The sequence below is a fragment of the Pan paniscus genome, chromosome 19, assembly GCF_029289425.2.
Source record: "Pan paniscus chromosome 19, NHGRI_mPanPan1-v2.0_pri, whole genome shotgun sequence".
NCBI lineage: Eukaryota > Metazoa > Chordata > Mammalia > Primates > Hominidae > Pan > Pan paniscus.
In genome coordinates this window covers 13062409-13081817 of record NC_073268.2, presented here as the reverse complement: position 1 = coordinate 13081817, position 19409 = coordinate 13062409, and the positions used below count along the sequence as shown (strand labels likewise).

General features: G+C 45.9%; 1 protein-coding gene and 1 long non-coding RNA gene across 3 annotated transcripts in view; one reads left to right on the top strand and one right to left on the bottom strand.

Annotated features, from left to right (window-relative positions):
* Window positions 1-596: 596 nt before the first annotated feature.
* Window positions 597-2615, bottom strand: LOC130540917 (uncharacterized). The gene is made up of 3 exons (XR_008954951.2): window positions 2568-2615; window positions 1706-1786; window positions 597-1608 (listed from the first exon to the last, which is right to left on the bottom strand). It is a non-coding gene; the product is annotated as an uncharacterized LOC130540917 (long non-coding RNA).
* The window catches only part of DHX33 (DEAH-box helicase 33), a 28065-nt gene continuing 11012 nt past the window's right edge, over window positions 2357-19409 (top strand). The window contains exons 1-8 of one of the 2 annotated variants that reach the window (XM_003810157.5): window positions 2357-3135; window positions 8031-8191; window positions 9171-9398; window positions 10168-10338; window positions 15095-15280; window positions 16006-16117; window positions 17284-17443; window positions 17596-17684. In XM_003810157.5, coding sequence (XP_003810205.1) covers window positions 2847-3135; window positions 8031-8191; window positions 9171-9398; window positions 10168-10338; window positions 15095-15280; window positions 16006-16117; window positions 17284-17443; window positions 17596-17684 — 1396 coding nt within the window. In that variant the 5' untranslated portion in view covers window positions 2357-2846. The remainder of the gene's footprint in view (window positions 3136-8030; window positions 8192-9170; window positions 9399-10167; window positions 10339-15094; window positions 15281-16005; window positions 16118-17283; window positions 17444-17595; window positions 17685-19409) is intronic. The other variant, XM_008962515.4, reaches the window with a different exon arrangement.

Here is a 19409-nt window from a genome sequence, read left to right as displayed (position 1 = left end):
GTTGAATCTTGTATGATCAAGTCACTCCTCTGCTCAGAAATCCACAGTGACTTCTTAGTAAGCCCCTACATTATATGCATACTTGTTTTTTTCTTAACTTTACTCCCACTTCTACCTAACAGGGACCTCAACTTAAGTCTCTTCAGTTCTTCAAGGCCTGGCCTTGTTCCTGATTCCTCAAAAAATCTTGACTCTAAGGCCTATATTATTGTCTGTCTCTGAATCCCTATAAAGCTTCAAGTCTGTATGACATATTCTTAACGCCAAATTATATATTGTCTTGTACTGTTCCTAGCTGGTACATGTATATTAGTCTTGTCTCCCTCATGAGAATGTAAGCTCCTTAAGGGCAGGGACCATGTCTTAATTTTTGTATCCACCACAGTGCCTAGCGCAGTGCTTGGCACATGGGTGCTGAATAAATACCTTTGTTTATTGATCAGCAAAGTATTATCTGGTATTTTTAATTATAGAGGGATTAAAGTGTATGCATGCAAGCTTGAGCCTAGTTGCTGAAGCTTGTGGTTGTCTCTGAAAGTGGGATAGAGGGAAACTGAACATGATCAAGGGCAGTAATTTGGTGGTCGGAAAAGCAAAGGTGACCACCAGCTGTTATGGTCGTGATCAGACCAGTTAAGTCCACAGACCATCCCAGACAAGTTAAAAATGAAATGTGTCTGACACTTCGTCGTTTGAAGGAAGAACCAGGATATTCTCTGAATAGTTATTAGCTTGTCAATATCTACATATGAAAGCTGGTGAACCCCAAGAGACTTCTTCAGGAGAAACAGCAGATTTCAGTCTACCAATGGGAGAAATGTGGGCAGCATGGCTTGATACATATATAGGACTTAATTTTTCCACTCTTTGGTCCTCTTAGCTTTGAGGCTATAGAATAGCTGGATCATTAGGCCAGAGATTATGGATGAGTTACCTACAGATTGGTTACCTACCTATGTGCTTTGTTTTGACAGTACTTTTTTTTTTTTAAGTTTAAGCCTGTATTTAACATTGACAGATAAAAATCTTCACTTTTGGCTTTTCTTGAGAAAATTGGAAGATCTGGCAATAATAGGTCTACATGACAGCCCTTGCCTAGAAATGATTAGGGGCTGCATCTAGAGGTGGAATGTGCTCAATCAAGAAATAAGTCCACCCATTTACATTACCTAAATTATTGTAATCATTTGGAACATAGGACTCCTACCTTAAGTTACTCTGGAAAGCACACTGGGAAAAAGGACTGGGATGTCTTTACTCAAAGTCCATAATTTGAGAGTTAACATTTATTATCCCTTGTAGTTTTGGGTTGCCTTTCTAAATATTTCAGGGTAGGAAGTGAAAATTTGTCAGTTTATTCTTAAACACAAATCTGCTGCTGGTTCAACGTGCACATTTTCAGTAATGCCTGGTCACCAAACTGTCAGCAACTAGAGGAAAATTATCTCCGACCTGGAGCAAAGGGGAGGTTTTTTGTTTTTAGACTGGCTCTCTCACGAATCACGGGAAGGGAGATATTTAACAGGGCGAGTTTCATGGAAACGAGCTTCAGAAGATACCCTTCACATGAGCTGAAGCTTACGGTGTATTCTCTGGAAATCACATTTCCTGTAAGAGCAAACAGCTACTTGGCATTCTCCGTGGTAAATTAGCAAATCATCTAAGAACTTTTAGGAGGGTAAGGAAGAACTAGTTATAATCCTACTTTTTTCTGCTGCAGTTCTGAATCTTCACTGAAGTGTCTGTGATGGGGTTGCACAGCCATGTAGAGAACTTGAGAGTCTGGCTGGAATGGTTGGGGGAAAGGAAAGATAAAAGACAATTTTAGTTTCATTGAACTCCCTCCTTTCTCTGCTTGTATTACTGGAGGCGACCACATCCGTTGGAGGAGTCATTTTCTGAGTTAAATTCATGTATATCAGAATTGGTTTTCCTTTCTGTAACACAAGATGATCACAAAATTATGATTTGGGGACATCTGAATGACTAAGATGACTCAATTTCTTCATCTGTAAATTTGAGATAATCTAATAACCAGTATATACCACATAACTTATAAGTTGTTTAGAGGATTAGACAATGCACGTTTGCGCTTCTCATTGATTTTACAGAATTAAGTACTTTCCTTGAAGAGTGACTGTTATTTGGACAGAGAAGGGGAAAACGCGGGTTTACTGAAAAGAAGTAATGCTACTAGAACAAAACAATGGGCCGGGCGCGGTGGCTCACGCCTATAATCCCAGCACTTTGGGAGGCCGAGGCAGGCGGATCACCTGAGGTCGGGAGTTCAAGACCAGCCTGACCAACATGGATAAACCCTGTCTCTACTAAAAATACAAAATTAGACGGGGCGGTGGCGCACGCCTGTAACCCCAGCTACTTTGGAGGCTGAGGCAGGAGAATCGCTTGAACCCAGGAGGCGGAGGTTGCTGTGTGAGCCGAGATCGCGCCATTGCACTCCAGCCTGGGCAACAAGAGCAAAACTCCGTCTCAAAAAAAAAAAAAAAAAAAAAAAAAACAATGAGAAAAACCTCGTTAACCAAGACTACAGTCCCACGGAACCGTACATCCTGTGTTTCCCGGTTGTAGCTCCGGGCCTTTTCCTGGTTGTACCTCAGGCCCTGCTTTTCCCACCCCTAGGAAGTGAAAGCCTTCCCAAGCCCCCAAGGCATGCTGGGAGATGCAGTCCCTTTTCTAAAGACTGGAGCGGCCGTGAGGTCATCGGTGGTCGCCGGGAGCCGCCACCACGTGGCGGCGAGGAAGGGGCGGTGCGCGCCTGTTGTCTGCACCTGAGAGGGGGTAGGAGCTGCCGGCGCTTGCGCCTCCCGCCGCGGTGCCCTCCCGACATGCCGGAGGAGGCGGGCTTCCCGCCGGCCAAGAGATTCCGGCCAGGCTCTGGACCTCCGAGCCGCGCTGGGTCCTTCCCTCCCGGGAGGCAAGTGGTGATGCTGCTGACTGCGGGCAGCGGCGGCAGAGGTGGAGGAGGAGGCCGGAGGCAGCAGCCGCCCCTGGCCCAGCCCTCGGCCAGTCCCTACCCTGAAGCTGTGGAGCTGCAGCGCCGGAGTCTGCCCATCTTCCAAGCGCGGGGGCAACTGTTGGCCCAGCTCCGAAACCTGGACAACGCGGTCCTCATCGGTGAGTGGCCGCGCCGGCGGGCTCTTCCTTGCACTTCGTCCGTGGCTTAGCTAGAGCAGTTTTTCTTACCTGTCTCTCAATCCCTTTCGTTCGTGGCTTCAACAAACCTGAATACCTTTTCTGGGCCAGACCTGGAGAGGGGCCTCGAAGAAGAGTCCGGCAGCCCTGCCCTGGAGGCGCTGGACAGCCCGGTGAGAGTGACCGACGTGTGTAGGCAAAGACTCACCTTCCGTGTAAAAGGGTAGAGAAACGTACCGGGGGCTTGCGGAGCTTCGAAGAGTGGATCTGACCCGGTTTGTGAGGAGGCGGCTGGGGAGGTCGTGTGGGAGGGAGGGCATTCTAGGCAGGGGGGAAAGCCCGTTTGAGGGATGGGAACCTGAACACATTCCGGTCGAAAGGGAAGGTGTAGTTTCTGGTGCATGAGAAGAGGCAGAGTTGTGGGGCAGGGACTGATTTCATGGGGCTTATGATCCCCAGCGTGTTAGAGGAGATACTGAAGGACGGAAAGGATGAGCAGCCAAAGAGAGGAAGGAGACCCATGAGTGCTGCTAGTCAAAGGAATAGAGAGCGAGCAGATGCAGCAGTCAAGTCCAGTTATACTGGGCTTGGATGTGATGCCCACTGGATTTGGATGTGAGCTATTTGTAAGAGTTAAAGAAAAAGGAAAGAAACACGAAACGCGGCTGGCAGTTAAAGACAGCTTTTCTTTAGTTAAAACCTGAGAGGCGCTCCTGGCCGATTTCGGTCAGGAGCCCTTTCTCTTACAGACTAAGAGTATATATTGGTGTTAGGGTGAGGGGGCTTATCACAAGCTTGGAATGTTTATATGTGTGGAGAAGTTTTTGGCAGGGTTGGACTCTTTGGGAGCAGGGGAGGTTATCTTGGGGCAGACATTTTTCCGGCCCGAGGGGGTTTATCTCCCGGCTGGCATATTCCCGGCTGGCATATTCCCGGCTGGCATATTCCCGACCAGAGTGGGGTTATCCCTTAACATGTCTCTGGTCGGGGAGGAGTTTGGAATGTTTCTGGCTGGAGATGTTATTTGTGGTTTATGGTCGTGCTGACCTTAGCCATTAGGCTGATGCCTTTTGGATTTAGGCGGTTTTTTATTAAGGTGAACTTTTGAATGAGGGGCTTGTCCAAGATGGTGATGTTCCTGCTTTGTCAATCCAGACCCTATAGTTATAAAAAGGAGGAGAGACGGCATGTTCTTTCTGGCTCCTTCCTGCAACGAGGGGATGGAGAGTTTCCTGCTCTCGGGTTGACTAGGAGCAATGCCGTCTGTAGATGTTTTGGGGTAGTTGTTTGTGAAATGGCCATGATCCTGTCAGTTAAGAATCTTTGAAAAAGATTAATTAGGCAGGGTAAGAACATTAGTTCCAGGCATATTATTAGGAGAGGGCCCAGGAATGGGATGACCCATGCTATGATTTTGTTTTCAAACCAAGAGTCCATTTGGTGGCTTTGGTGCTCCCTTAGCTTTTTAGCCTTTTCTTTACGTTTTTTAGCAGCGCTTTTTACTAGGCCCGATTGGTTGATGTAGAAACAGGCGTGAGCCACCGCACCTGGCCCCCTCAAAACAATTGTTTAACCTTTTAACGTATGTAAAAATGTGCGTTCTTATCCCTCCTTATAATCGTTTTACCGAAAGTGTACTTTACTTTCCTTACACACCTTGCACATAAAGTGTCTCTTCAATAGTTTTAAATACATGTTACACTGTTAACTTTCAGCAGCCTTTACCTTTGTTGAAAACCTTGGTGAGTTCGGGATTTTAATTATGCGTTAGGTGTACAGCCTAGGACTTAGACAGAAGTGCAGTTAAGGTCTGGCTTATTTCAGCATTTAGCTCCATGTGTCCTAGGTTTTACCTAGCTGCAAAGCAGGCAAGTTGTACAGCTAAGAGTTATGGTGACATTTTATAAAGCATTCAGGAGGCCTAATCACTTTTAAATTGTAAAACATTTCTTGCATAAATTTCCTCTCATAAAATTTTTCATGACTTTCACAGACAATCTCTGACACTATTGATCGTGGATCCCATCGAGAGCTATTTCAACAAAGCTGTGTGGGTAACAGCTGATTTGTCATTGAGCTGAGGGTTGAAAACAGGGGGAGCAGGCTTCTGTTTTGAGGAAAAAGGAGGGAAGCTGAGAGAAACTTTACGGATGCTGCTCGATTTAGGATGGGGTTATGTGTGGATGAATCCACCCATCCTCATAAGTTGAAAATATCCTAAGTTGGAAATGCATTTAATATGCCCAGCCTACCTTCAGTGTGCTCGGAACATGTACATTCGCCTATGGTTGGGTGATATTATCTAACGTGAAACCTATTTTATAATAAAGTCTTGAATGTTTCATGTAATTTATTGAATACCATACTGAAAGTGACAAACAGTTGTGTGGGTACTCAAAAGTACAGTTTCTACTGTACGATTTTGACTTTTGCTCCATCCTGAAGTCAAACAGTTCTAAGACAGGGACCATCTGTATTCAGAGGTTGAGGGGAAGAACTCAGTAGGGAGGGAGGCAGAAGATAGAATCGAGCTAACAGAGCAAAGATCAGGAGGCATGGGGAAGGGGGGAACTTGGCCACAAGGGCTAGATGCAGGGCTGGTCTGGAAGAGGAGGAAGGCTAAGAGGCTGCAGGGCTGGAGAACGGATGTAAGGGTGGTGCACTGCAGAAGGGCTTCTAGGGGCAGTTAGGGAGAGACCACATTTTAGAACCCCACTTCTGTGAGACAGGTTCAGGAGCCCTGCTCAGAGTGGGAGTCACTGGGCTTCAAGTGGGCCCTTGGGGAGGATGGAGACAAGACAGGCTGCAAAAACAAGAAAAAAGATCGATGGTAGAAGTGGTGCCTAGGTGCATTTCGGCTATACTATAAACTCAGGTTTGCTTCTGCACAGCCAGATTATAGGTGGAACATCCCAAATTTGAAAATCCGAAATCAAGAATGGGCTCCAAGGAGCATTTCCTTTGAGCGTCATATCAGATGCTCAAAAAGCTTTGGATTTGGGAGCATTTAGGACTTCAGATTTTCACATTTAAAATGCTCAGCCAGTAAGTATAATGCAAATATTACAAAACTTGAAAGAATCCAAAGTTCAAAACACTTCTGGTTCCAAGCATTTTGTATTTTACTTTAGCAACGCTCAGTTGCCCTGGTATAGGAGCATGAAAGATAGAGACACTGATCAAAGTTTGGGGTTTTGCCTAGGGGATTCAGCAGGAAGATTGCAGAATAATCAAATCCTTTGTCTGATTCTTGTCTGGGTCAGGAAGGATGAGCAGTCAGAGGGGGCTGACAGACTGACAGGAAAAAAAACCCACAAATCATGGGACTGGAGGACTTTTTGAAGTCAGAGAGGCCTGGTGGTAGCTAGAGGGAGGGGAAGGAAGCGCAGGTTTACTGAGTTCTTTGCTCTAATCAGGCACTGTTAAAGGAGTTCACACAAGGTAGGAAGTAACATTTACTGCGTGCTTATTGTATGCAAAATACTCAAGTACACGAGAGGGACATTCAGAGCACTGCCCTCTGGGAGCTTCGCTTCTGGTGTTGGAGAACGGACACATTTAAACGCTTCTGTACAACACAGGATGGTCAGTGCTGGAAGAGAGATGAACAAGGCACTACGGAGCCCAGAGGAGGGCCACGGTGCAGCCAGGAGAGCGTGTTTGAGGCCTAACTCATCTTAGAGTTTGTGAGGCAGGCAGTGTGAGGGCAGGTGTTCTGCCCATAGTGTGGGCAGAGGCAGAGGGTTTGAAGGGAGGCAGCAGGCTGGGGAGTGGCCAGGAGTTGAAGGCAGCAGTGCATGAATGGATGTCTCTTCATGTCAGTCAGTATGCAGAAATCTATGTAACGGTTGTATTTTATTTTATATTTTAACTATGTAAATTACCTTTTGAACATTTACATTGTTTCCAATTTTTTTCTGTCAGGAGCAAAATTGAATAAAATCTCTTTGAAGCTGTATCTTTATACACATGTTTACTTATTTTGTTAGAATCAATTTCTGCAAGTAGAATTGTGGGTCAAAGGATATAAACATTTTAAAGATTTAAAAAACATAATTTGACTTCCTGAGAAACAATACCAATTAACCAGCTAATTTCACCAGCAGTATACATACCTGAATGCCCATTCTCCTGAGGTTTTACCAACACAGGGTATTTTATCTTTTACTTCTGACTTTGAGCTGTTTGTTTGGTGAAATTTATGTCAATTTGCTTTTTGTTGTTGTTGTTTTTCTAAGACAGGGTGTCATTCTGTTGCCCATGCTGGAGTGTAGTGGTGTGATCATGGCTCACTGCAGCCTCAACCTCCCAGGCTCAAGCAATATGCCCACCTCAGCCTTCAGAGTAGCTGGGAGCACAGGCGTGCACCACCACGTCCAACTAATGTTTGTATTTTTTGTAGAGACAGCATCTCCCTATGTTGCCCAGGAGCAACTCCTGGGCTCAAGTGATCCTCCTCCCTTGGCCTCCCCACGTGCTAGGATTACAGGCATGAGCCACTGTGCCCAGCCGATTTGCATTTCTTTTTTTATTTTTATTATTTTTTTTGAGACAGTGTCTCACACTATCTCCCAGGCTGGCATGCAGTGGCACAATCATGGCTTACTGTAACCTTGAACTCCTGGGCCTCATGATCCTTCTGTCTCAGCCTCCCTAGTAGCTGGGACTACAGGCACATGCAACCACACCAGGCTAATTGTTGTTGTTGTTGAGACGGGGTCTTGCTATGTTGCCCAGGCTGATTTTGAACTCCTGGGCTCAAGAGAGCCTCCTACCTCAGCCTCCCAAAGTGCTGAGATTATAGGTGCCAGCCCTGGTGCCCAGCCCCAATTTGCATTTCAGTGAGCCTTTTTTTTTTTTTTTTCCCTCTCTCCTAGGGGAAACTGGCTCTGGGAAGACAACTCAGATCCCTCAGTACCTGTATGAAGGAGGGATCAGCCGCCAGGGCATCATTGCTGTGACCCAGCCTCGTCGAGTAGCTGCCATCTCTCTTGCTACTAGAGTCTCAGATGAGAAGAGAACTGAACTTGGGAAGCTGGTACCTGGTTCCTTCTTTACTATTAGTACTTCTTGACTCAACAGCTCTCTCCCCATGCCCACTGCCTTTTATTTTTCTAAACAAGACTCCTTTTACATAGTGAGCTGCTTTCTTGCCTATTCTTCCGAGAGTTCTTTACCAGCTCCTGAGAGATCAGGGGCTCTATTGGTCCCATGTGCTTTGCTTTCAAAATCTGTCCTCAGGTTGGATAAATTAGTTGCTTTCCTTGAACATCTTAAGCCTTCAGTAACCTCTCTTAACTCTCTTATCTATATATCGTTCTAGAAAAATTGTAAGCATTATGCCAGTGTATATGTGAGTATTGAGAATGAGTCTCAGAACTGTATATAAGACAGATTTATTTGTGTGTGTGTGTACTCATTTCACTTAAAAATACCTTAGACGTCTTTTCATATCTGTACATAGCTTCACATGAAACTTTTTTTTTGGAGATAGTCTCGCTCTGTCGCCCAGGCTGAAGTGCAGTGGCGCAATCTTGGCTCACTGCAACCTCCGCCTCCAACCAAGCGATTCTCCTGCCTCAGCCTCCCGAGTAGCTGGGATTACAGACGCGTGCCACCACACCCAGTGGCTAATTTTTGTATTTTTTAGTAGAGACGGGATTTCGGCATGTTGGTCAGGCTGGTCTCAAACTCCTGACCTCGTGATCTGCCTGCCCCAGCCTCCCAAAGTGCTGGGATTACAGGTGTGAGCCACCACACCCGGCCCACATGAAACTATTAAATAGCTTGAGGTAGAAGGTTAATTTTAAATATTCCTTGTAATAGTTACATTAATTGCGGTTAAAGTAAACTTGACCATTGTCTCTCTCAGCGGCTAGACTGCATGCTTCCCAAGGGAGTGGGAAGCATTGGTGTTGGTCTTGTTCACTGTGGTAGTGCAAGTGCCCAACTTAGTGCCAGACACAGTGGGCGCTCAAGAAATGTTTGATGACTGAATAAATTGTTTCCCTGCACAGGTTGGCTATACAGTGCGCTTTGATGACGTCACCTCAGAAGACACCAGGATCAAGTTTCTGACAGATGGCATGCTTCTGCGTGAAGCAATTTCAGACTCTTTGCTTCGGAAGTACAGCTGTGTCATTTTGGATGAAGCTCACGAACGGACTATCCACACAGATGTGCTCTTTGGAGTGGTGAAAGCTGCACAGAAGAGGAGAAAGGAACTCGGGAAACTTCCCCTGAAAGTATGTGTAACACATGGAAGGAAACAGGCCTGGCCGGGCGCGGTGGCTCATGCCTGTAATCCCGGCACTTTGGGAGGCCGAGGCCGGTAGATCACCTGAGGTCAGGAGTTCGAGACCAGCCTGGCCAACGTGGTGAAACCCCGTCTCTACTAAAAATACAAAAAATGATCCAGGCATGGTGGCACATGCCTGTCGTTCCAGCTACTAGGGAGGCTGAGGCAGAAGAGTCACTTGAACAAGACTGAAATTCCGTCTTGATTTTTTTTTTTTTTTGCACTCTGTTACCCAGGCTGCAGTGAGGTGACACGATCTCAGCTCACTGCAAGCTCCGCCTCCCAGGTTCACGCCATTCTCTTACCTCAGCCTCCCAAGTAGCTGGGACTACAGGCGCCCGCCACCACACCTGGCTAATTTTTTGTATTTTTAGTAGAGACGGGGTTTCACCATGTTAGCCAGGATGGTCTCGATCTCCTGACCTCGTGATCCGCCTGCCTCGGCCTCCCAAAGTGCTGGGGCTGGGATTACAGGCGTGAGCCACCGCACCCGGTGAAACTCCATCTCAAAAAAAAAAAGAAGGAAAGGAAAGGAAACAGACCTGTGTGCTCTAGCAGGGTGTTTTCCTCTGCCTGTTCTGCTCAGAGCCTTGGAAGAAAGTAAACTATGATGGGGGTGGCACAGGCCTCAATCATCTCCTTTTGGGGCTTGAGAGGGACACGGAAAGGCCTTCCCACTATTTGTTTCTGGTCCTCCTCTTCGTTCTCTTATGCAGGTGATTGTGATGTCAGCTACGATGGATGTGGACCTGTTCTCTCAGTATTTCAATGGCGCCCCCGTCCTCTACCTAGAGGGTCGGCAGCATCCGATCCAGGTGTTTTACACCAAACAGCCTCAGAATGATTACCTGCACGCCGCGCTTGTCTCCGTCTTCCAGATCCACCAGGTATGGTGCTGGGGGCAAATTCCTGAAAAGTTCTCTTTTATCTTGCAGTTGGTAGTGAGAACATTGAGCCTTGAAAAGAAAAGCTACTGAATAAAACTACTTTGTGAGTTGTGTCATCAAGATGAATAAGGAGGCCAGGTGCGGTGGCTCACGCCTGTAATCCCTGCACTTTGGGAGGCCGAGGCAGGTGGATCACCTGAGGTCAGGAGTTCAAGACCAGCCTGGCCAACATGGTGAAACCCCGTCTCTACTAAAAATACAAAAATTAGCCAGGCATGATGGCGGGTGCCTGTAATCCCAGCTACTCGGGATGCTGAGGTGGGAGAATCGCCTGAATCCAGGAGGCGGAGGTTGCAATGAGGCGAGATTGCACCACTGCACTCCAGCCTAGGTGACAGAGGGAGACTCTGTCTGGAAAAAAAAAAAAAACCCCACAATGAATAAGGAGTTCATTTGCTGTGTCTGGATTTTTATCCTTTATTTATGATATCTCTAATTTTCATTGAAAAGAAAAATAATTCAGCTCTGACCAGCAGCTTTCTTACACTGAGCCAGAAAATTTTCATGTTAAAGCACTAGCTTACCAACTTTTCTTGATTATAACCGCCATTAAGAAGTACTTTTGGCCGGGCACGGTGGCTTATGCCTGTAATCCCAGCACTTTGGGAGGCCAAGGCGGGTCGATCATGAAGTCAGGAGATCGAGACCCTCCTGACTAACATGGTGAAACCTCGTCTGTACTAAAAATACAAAAAATTAGCCGGGGGTGGTGGCGGGTGCCTGTAGTCCCAGCTACTCGGGAGACTGAGGCAGGAGAATGGTGTGAACCCAGGAGGCGGAGCTTGCAGTGAGCCGAGATCGCGCCACTGCACTCCAGCCTGGGTGACAGAGCGAGGGTCTGTCTCAAAAAAAAAAAAAAAAGGTACTTTTTCTTTTGCAACCCAGTACGCTATACATATAACTGAAATAGGTCTATGAAACACTGCTTCTGGCCAGGCATGGTGGCTAACACCTGTAATCCCAACGCTTTGGGAGGCTAAGGCAGGAGGATCAGTTGAGTCCAGGAGTTCAAGACCAGTCTGACAACATAGCAAAACCCTGTCTCTATAAAAAATATATAAAAATTATTTTTTAAAGAAGAAGTACTGTGTCTTTTACTACATGTAGGGTACTCTGATATTTTGTACCTCATTTAAAGAAAATGTTGGCTGGGCACAGTAGCTCACACCTATAATCCTAGCACTTTGGGAAGCAGAGGTGGGTAGGATTGCTTGAGCTCAGGAGTTTGAGACCAGCCTGGGCAACATAGCAAGACCTTGTCTCTACTAAAAATCAAACAATCAGCCAGGTGTGGTGGTGCATGCCTATAGTCCCAGCTACTTGGGATGCTGAGGTAGGAGGATCACTTAAGCCTGGAAGATTAAGGCTGCAGTGAACTATGATCACCGCACTCCAGCCTGGGAGACAGAGCAAGATCCTATCTCAAAAAAAGAAAAAGTTGACATTGGCCCAATAATGGGTTGCAACTTAGAGTTTCTTTTTTTTTAAACTATATTAGGAGAATATTTTAAAATATTTTCTCATTTTATTAAACATTTACTTCAAAAATTTGAATCATTGTCACTTTTGTTTAATTTGTATAAAACTTAATGTTTTTACCTTCCTATTAGCTTTCTGAGAAAATCCAGAGGCAAACTTTTAAAATTACTTTTTATTTAATTAATTTACTTATTTAGAGACGGGGTCTCATTCTGTCACCCGGGCTGGAGCGCAGTGGCGTAATCACAGCTACTACAGCCTCGATCTCCTGGGCTCAAGCCATCCTCCAACCTTTGCCTCCTGAGTAGCTGGAACTATAGGCACACACCACTACACCTGGCTAATTTTTTTTTACGTTTTGTAGAGACAGGGTCTTGCTACGTTGCCCGGACTGGTCTCAAACTCCTGGCCTCAAGTGATTTTCCCGACTCAGCCTCCCAAAGCACTGGGATTGCAGATGTGAGAAACCGTGCCCAGTCAATTTTTATTTTAAAATAAGTGATGCATATGGGATTTAAAGTTTTAAAAAGTCAAGTAGTTTATAGTAAAAGGTTTATAATAAAAGAATAGCAGTTGTTTTTACTTCAACATCCCAGATTTCTGCTGTTGAGGGCACCTACTTTCAATCTCTACATATTGCTTTCATGTTTCTAAACTACCTTGCTTTGACCACTATTTTTTGAGTTATGGGTATCTGGCATCATATGCTAATTTCTTACCATGGTGACAAAAGTTTAGAATGCCCCTCCCCAACCCCCTTTATCTCCAACCTCTTGACAGTTCTATCATGTTTTTGTTTAGGTTTTTGTTTTTGAGGCAGGATCTTGCTGTGTTGCCCAGGCTGGTCGTGAACTCCTGGGCTCAAGCAGTACTCCCACCTCAGCATTGGGAGTAGCTAGGACTACATGCTTGCACACCTGTGTCTGGCCTATTATGATGTTTTCTGAGTCCAGTATCAATACTAACAATCTTATGACCACACATTGCTAGTAGCGCACCATCATCCCTGTACCTTGTTTCTTGAACAACACAGTTGTGCAAGCTTTCTGGGTAGCTCTGGCTCATTTTCTCCCAAATATTCCAACATCTCATATGCCAATCGTGTATAGTTCTGTGTTCAAGCACAGTCTGTCTTTTCAGAGTCCTTTATGCTGCTGTTCCAGTTGGGGCAGGTGGCTCTCCTGGGCCTTTGTGCCGTCGTCATCTTGACTCTTCCCTTTGTCACCATTTTCCCGTGGTGAGGCCCATGGCTTCCCAGTCTCCTGGCCGTCCTGGGTAGGAGAGGGAACTGAAGGGTTTGACCACTCTATACTCAGACTTTGAACCAATCCCTGAGTTTTCACTCTCCCACAACGTAATTTGTAGTTTCCTCCCTCTAGCCAAGTCATCCAGCCCCTTTCCCCTCTCTTCCAAAATGAGTTGAGCCTCTTCATCTCTCACTGCCTTTTCTTTCTAAGACAGTGGCCTTTACTGTCGTTTTCATAGTGTTTGGGGAAGAAGTCTGCCTTGTTCAACTGTAGAAAGCAAACGAGAATTTTTCATGAATGATGGCTGCTGGTGCATTAGGTTACCACTGGCTTTGATGAATTCTCCCACTGATGAGGTTTTGACTGTTTTAGATTTTATCCTGTCTGTGTATACCTCTGGACATTTGTTCTGTTAATACTGGGCTGAAAAAAAATACATATTAAAAAATACGTATTTTTACATATATATATAAACATACATATAATTATTAACATTTTTTTCTATTTGTTTTGCCATTAGGCACTTTTTTTTTTTTTTTTTTTTTTTGAGATGGAGTCTCACTGTGTCGCCCAGGCTGGAGTGCAGTGACACGAGCTCAGCTCACTGCAACCTCCACCTCCCAGGTCCAAGTGATTCTTGTGCCTCAGCCTCCTGAGTATCTGGGATCACACCTAGCTAACTTTTGTATTTTTAATAGAGATGGGATTTCACTGTGTTGGACAGGCTGGTCTCAAACTGCTGACCTCAACCCATTTGCCTGCCTCAGCCTCCCAAAGTGCTGGGGTTACAGGCATGAGCCACTGCGCCCAGTCCATCAAGCACTTCATTTTATTTATTTTTTTTTGAGATGGAGTCTTGCTCTGTCGCCCAGGTTGGAGTGCAGTGATGCAATCTCGGCTCACTGCAACCTCCGCCTCCCATGTTCAAGTGATTCTCCTGCCTCAGCCTCCTGAGTAGCTGGAATTACAGGCGTGCGCCACCACGCCTGGCTAATTTTTTGTATTTTTAGTAGAGACAGGGTTTCACCATTTTGGTCAAGCTGGTCTCGAACTCCTGACCTCAGGTGACCTGGCCGCCTCGGCCTCCCAAAGTGTTAAGCACTTTACATCAAACAAATTAATGTATCTGATCAGAAATCAAAGAAAAATCAGGGCATTAGGTATGTCATTCACACTTGGGTGTTGTTCCATTTGAAAGTGAGGAACCCCATTAACCTCAGTATCTCAAGCAGTTGTCCGAGTATAGTGTGTGTTTTGGGGCGTGTGAAAGCGCTTTCGACGGCGTCATTCATTAAAGGCTCCTTCTCCAGCATGGCTGCGCCTGTTCATTTCCATGGATTAGGATTTCCCCAAGTTGCCTTCTGTTTTGTCAACTTCATTTTTCAAGATGCTTATAAAAGAAAGGAAGCTTCATGCAGATTTTATTTGCTTGCCTGATTATGCTTTTCATGGTATTGTTCTTGTTAGAAAAATCAATCTGATGATTTCCCTTCAAAATTTCATCACTTGGCCTATAAACATAGCTGGCTAACTCCTATATATTACAGTTTTGTTTTTTGTGTTTTTGAGTCAGGTTCTAGTTCTGTCGCCCAGGCTGGAGTGCAGTGGCAAGCAGCTGGAACTATAGGCATGTGCCACCACCCCTGACCAATTTTAAAAAAAGTGTTTTGTAGAGATGGGATCTTGCTGCACTGCCCAGGCTGGTCACAAACTCCTGGCTGCAAACGATCCTCCCGCCTTAGCCTCCCAAAGTGCTGGGTTTACAGGTGTGAGCCATCACACCCAGCCTGTTACCATTTACACACTGCTGGTAAGGGTTCTCTCCAAGCTAGACATCAACCTTTAGGCTCATTTACATTTCCATAGTTAAGAGAAATAACTCTGGGAAACATCATCAATCACCATTGTCTTTTTCTGTGCAAGCTGCAATTCTATCAATGCCTAGTAAACCCACTCTACCTTTTTTACAGGAAGCCCCTTCTTCACAGGACATCCTGGTGTTCCTCACTGGGCAGGAGGAGATCGAAGCCATGAGCAAGACGTGCCGAGACATTGCAAAGCACCTCCCAGACGGCTGCCCTGCGATGCTGGTCCTTCCTCTATATGCCTCCCTGCCCTATGCACAGCAGCTCCGAGTCTTCCAAGGGGCCCCAAAGGTGAGTGCACCACCTCTTCTGTCCAGCCCTATTCTGGGCACCCAGACGGATCCACCAGCGACGTCTGTACCTATTACCAGGCTCCAGATAAGGTGTATGGGATGGGATACCCAGGTGCCAGATCAGCGCACTGAGGAGGCGCAGGAATAAAATGCGCGGTGACACACGCAGCGCTCCTGTGACAGGAGCAGGGAGACAGTTGTTGGGATGAGGGAGAGTATAAACCAAAGCTGCAAGGTAAACGAGTGACTTCTAAGGACCAGCATAAATTGCATTTGTCCATAGTGCCATTTCTTGTGTGCCTTTGCCGTGCCAGGCGCTGTGCTAGCATTTATATCCACTGTCTCTCGTCCTCGTGGGAACCGGCAAGGCAGGTTATGATCCCATGGGGATCCTGAGGCCCCAAGAGGGGAAGTAACAGTTGCTCAAGGGGGCGCATAGTAAGTCACTGGCAGGGCCACGATTCCAACCCACGTCTACTTGCTTCTGATTCCTGTGCTTGTTCCACTACATCTCATTGTCTCAAATTGACCTTTAAGACTGCAGCGTCCCCTTCCCCTGCCCGGTTTAATGACCAACCATTAATATTAATGACTGCCATTAATAATGGAGTCATCTTCTGTTGGTCAAGCGTGAATTGTGGAAATTAATGGTGAGAATATGTTTGAAGACTTCTGAATCATCCATGTGTCAATGCGGCTTTTTGGTTTTCTTCCTCCTTTTAGGGCTATCGCAAAGTGATCATTTCAACCAACATCGCTGAAACCTCCATAACCATTACAGGAATAAAATATGTAGTTGACACGGGCATGGTTAAAGCAAAGAAGTATAACCCTGGTGAGAATTTGTAGTTCATGAATGTCTCTCCTGTGTCTAGTGAGCAGCCACTGAAACTGTAGTCCCACAGTTTTCCCCTGAGTGTTTCATGTTTGTAACTAACAAATTCAGGTGGCAGGCAACATGAGTGAGATCACCTACACTCCAGGTCCGCGAAGGAGTCCTGAGGTGGGTATGTGAGACAGGAAGTAGAGGCAGGAAAGAAGAGCCCAGGTTGAGCAAACTTGGGCACACAGGGTCAGGGACCTGGGCAGAGGGTCTGGTACCCCATCAGAAGTCGGCTCTAAGGCCAGGGACAGCTGGGTGTCAATCAAAGGCTGTCATCAGAAACTATATATATATGGCTGGTTTGAGCTCCCAGGTTTCTCAGGAAGGAACCAGATCTCCTGGCTGAGGTGAGGCATGGAAGGAGCACTGGCTTCTCCTAAGAAGGTGCAGTGAGAAGCTAACTTAAGGTCATCTTGACTCATGTCTGTTTTATACTTTGCTTTATTCCACAGAGGATTTGAGGCCACTGAAATTATTGCTCCCAATTATTGAACTGAAATGCTCTAGTAAACATTTGAGGGTCCTGGCTTCCACAGGTGTATCTTTTTGTGATGACGTAGGTAAAAGAGCTTGGGTCTCCAGTGCCTGGCTAATGATACACCTTCATCAAGAAAATGAACCTCATTTACTGCTAGAAAACAGACATCACATTATTTCTGTCTTACAACAGAACTGGGAGGGAGGATAAAGCACACAAGTGATTTGAGGCATTTAATTTCGTAGTCATTGATTGATAGTATGACCCCCATCCTAGTTTGCTGAAACTCCCAGTTTTAGCACCCAAAATCCGACATCCCAGGAAACCCTCTGTCCCAAGCAAACTGGAGGGGTTGGCCATCCTACCATCTAAGGCAAGACCTCGGAAACTACTCCTCTCGCCCCTTGCTGCATCTGATGTTTTTGTAACAGATTTCACAGTGGGCTTATTGCAAAGCCTTGTTTCACTAGGGCCAAACCACTGCGGAGCAGTCTGGTTTTGTGCTGTCCATTGTGCTAGCCTTGAGGCTTTCTGGACCCCCGTGTTGCTGAAAGAACCACTGGTGTGCTTCTTTTTATCGACACTGTAGAAAGAGTTTGTTCATGTGATGAAGCACTAATGGGGCTCACTCTCCATCCAGACAGTGGTCTTGAGGTGTTAGCAGTGCAGCGGGTATCGAAGACGCAGGCTTGGCAGCGCACAGGGAGGGCTGGCAGAGAGGACAGTGGCATCTGCTACCGGCTCTACACGGAGGACGAGTTTGAGAAGTTTGATAAGATGACCGTGCCAGAGATCCAGAGGTAGGCACCAGTTGCTCCTGCACTGCTGCTGTTTGTCACCATGTCTCTCCTGCTTGCCCAGAGCTGCAGTTTTTACTCACACTCCTCCATGAGGGGTTCTGACTCAATGGCAGAGGGATCAGGTCATGACCCTGGTCTCATGCTCTTCACAGGTGTAACCTGGCCAGTGTGATGCTTCAGCTTCTAGCAATGAAAGTCCCAAATGTGCTCACCTTTGACTTCATGTCCAAGCCATCTCCAGGTAAGTGAAATCCACAGTTTTGCAGAAGGTGGGTGAGGAGACAAACAACAACAAATGGACACTTCCAAAAAAATAAAGTATTTTGGTCATCTCCTTTTGTTTATTTAATTTTGTGGATGACAACATTAGTTATTAGAGAAGCATCTGAAAATCATGAAATGATAGATAGATACATTGATTGACTTTTAAAGAGACAGGGTCTCACTGTGTGGCCCAGGTGGAGGTGCAGTGACTATTCACAGGCTCCATCACAGCCTCCAACTCCTGGGCTCCAGCGATCCCCCCGCCTCAGCCTCCCAAGTAGCTGGGACCACAGGCATGCGCCAATGTCCCTAGCTATGAAACGATAGATTCTGTACTATCAGCACCATCAATAAAGTTCCTTGACCTCTGGAACCAGTGAAGGTCATCATGCGAGTCCTTGGGATACTACAGAAATGTAATGAAATTGTACTTTTATCAGCACAGGGACTGCAAAGATCACATTTCTTTGCCTTTAACTGGAATTTGATCCATCTCTCCTGTTCATTAGTAATTTCTCTACAGAAGAAGAAAATAATTGGAAATCTCTATGATATTGGCTTTGACACCTGGCCTCTCATCAACGCACCATTTTCCTTTTCTTTTTTTTGCCCCCCCTTTTCTTAAGAAATGCAATTGGTTTTAAAAAGAAGGAAAGAAAACACAAAGTCACCAGTTGATGGGTATACAAGGGTCCTGCCCTGATCCTCAGGTTCACAGTTTTCTTCCCCTAGAACAACCACTGGAACCATTTTCTAGTAGACTTCTAGAGCAAATGTATGCATATATGAGTATATGTAGTGTGTTTAACAATTTTATTTATGTATTTATTTATTTATTTTTGAGACAGGGTCTCACTCTGGTTGTCCAGGCTGGAGTGCAGTGGCACATTCTCAGCACACTGCAGCCTCAACCTCCCGGGCTCAGGTGATTCTCCCACATCAGCTTCCCAAGTAGCTGGGACTACAGGTGTGAGCCACCAAGCCCCTGCTGTAGTATGTTTTTGTTTTTGTTTTTGTTTTTGTTTTGAGACAGGGTCTCACTCTGTTGCCCAGGCTGGAGTGCAGTGGTGCGATCCCAGCTCACAGCAACCTCTGCCTGCCGGGTTCAGGTGATTCTCCTGCCTCAGCCTCCCGAGTAGCTAGGACTACAGGTGTGCACCACCATGCCCGGCTAATTTTTGTATTTTTTAGTATAGATGGAGTTTCACTATGTTGACCAGGCTGGTCTTGAACTCCTGACCTCAGGTGGTCTGCCCGCCTCAGTCTCCCAAAGTGCTGGGATTACAGGCGTGAGCCACCACGCCCAGCCTGTAGTATGTTTTAAAACACAAATAGCAACACACATTGAGTATTGTTCTGTGCTCGATTTTTTTTCTTTCATTGCTAAATTCTTACAGATAAATGAAGAAGATACATAAGGTGTAAGGAATGGTTAAAATCTAACACCTGTGTACCCAATTGAAGCCCCCAGGAGTCCCCCCCACCCACTTGCCCTCGCCTCCTTCCACTCTTTTGGGGTACCCACTCTTCCACATTTTGTTTGTAATTGCCTTGCTTTTCTTCACTGTTTTACTATATGCGTATGTATCCCTAAACGACCTGTGGTTTGTAAGTTTATGTTAGTTATTCTTGAGTAAGCGGTTTTCATTCAGCTTGTTCCGTATAGTTTATTTGTGTTGATGCTTTTTCACACTAAGTGCTA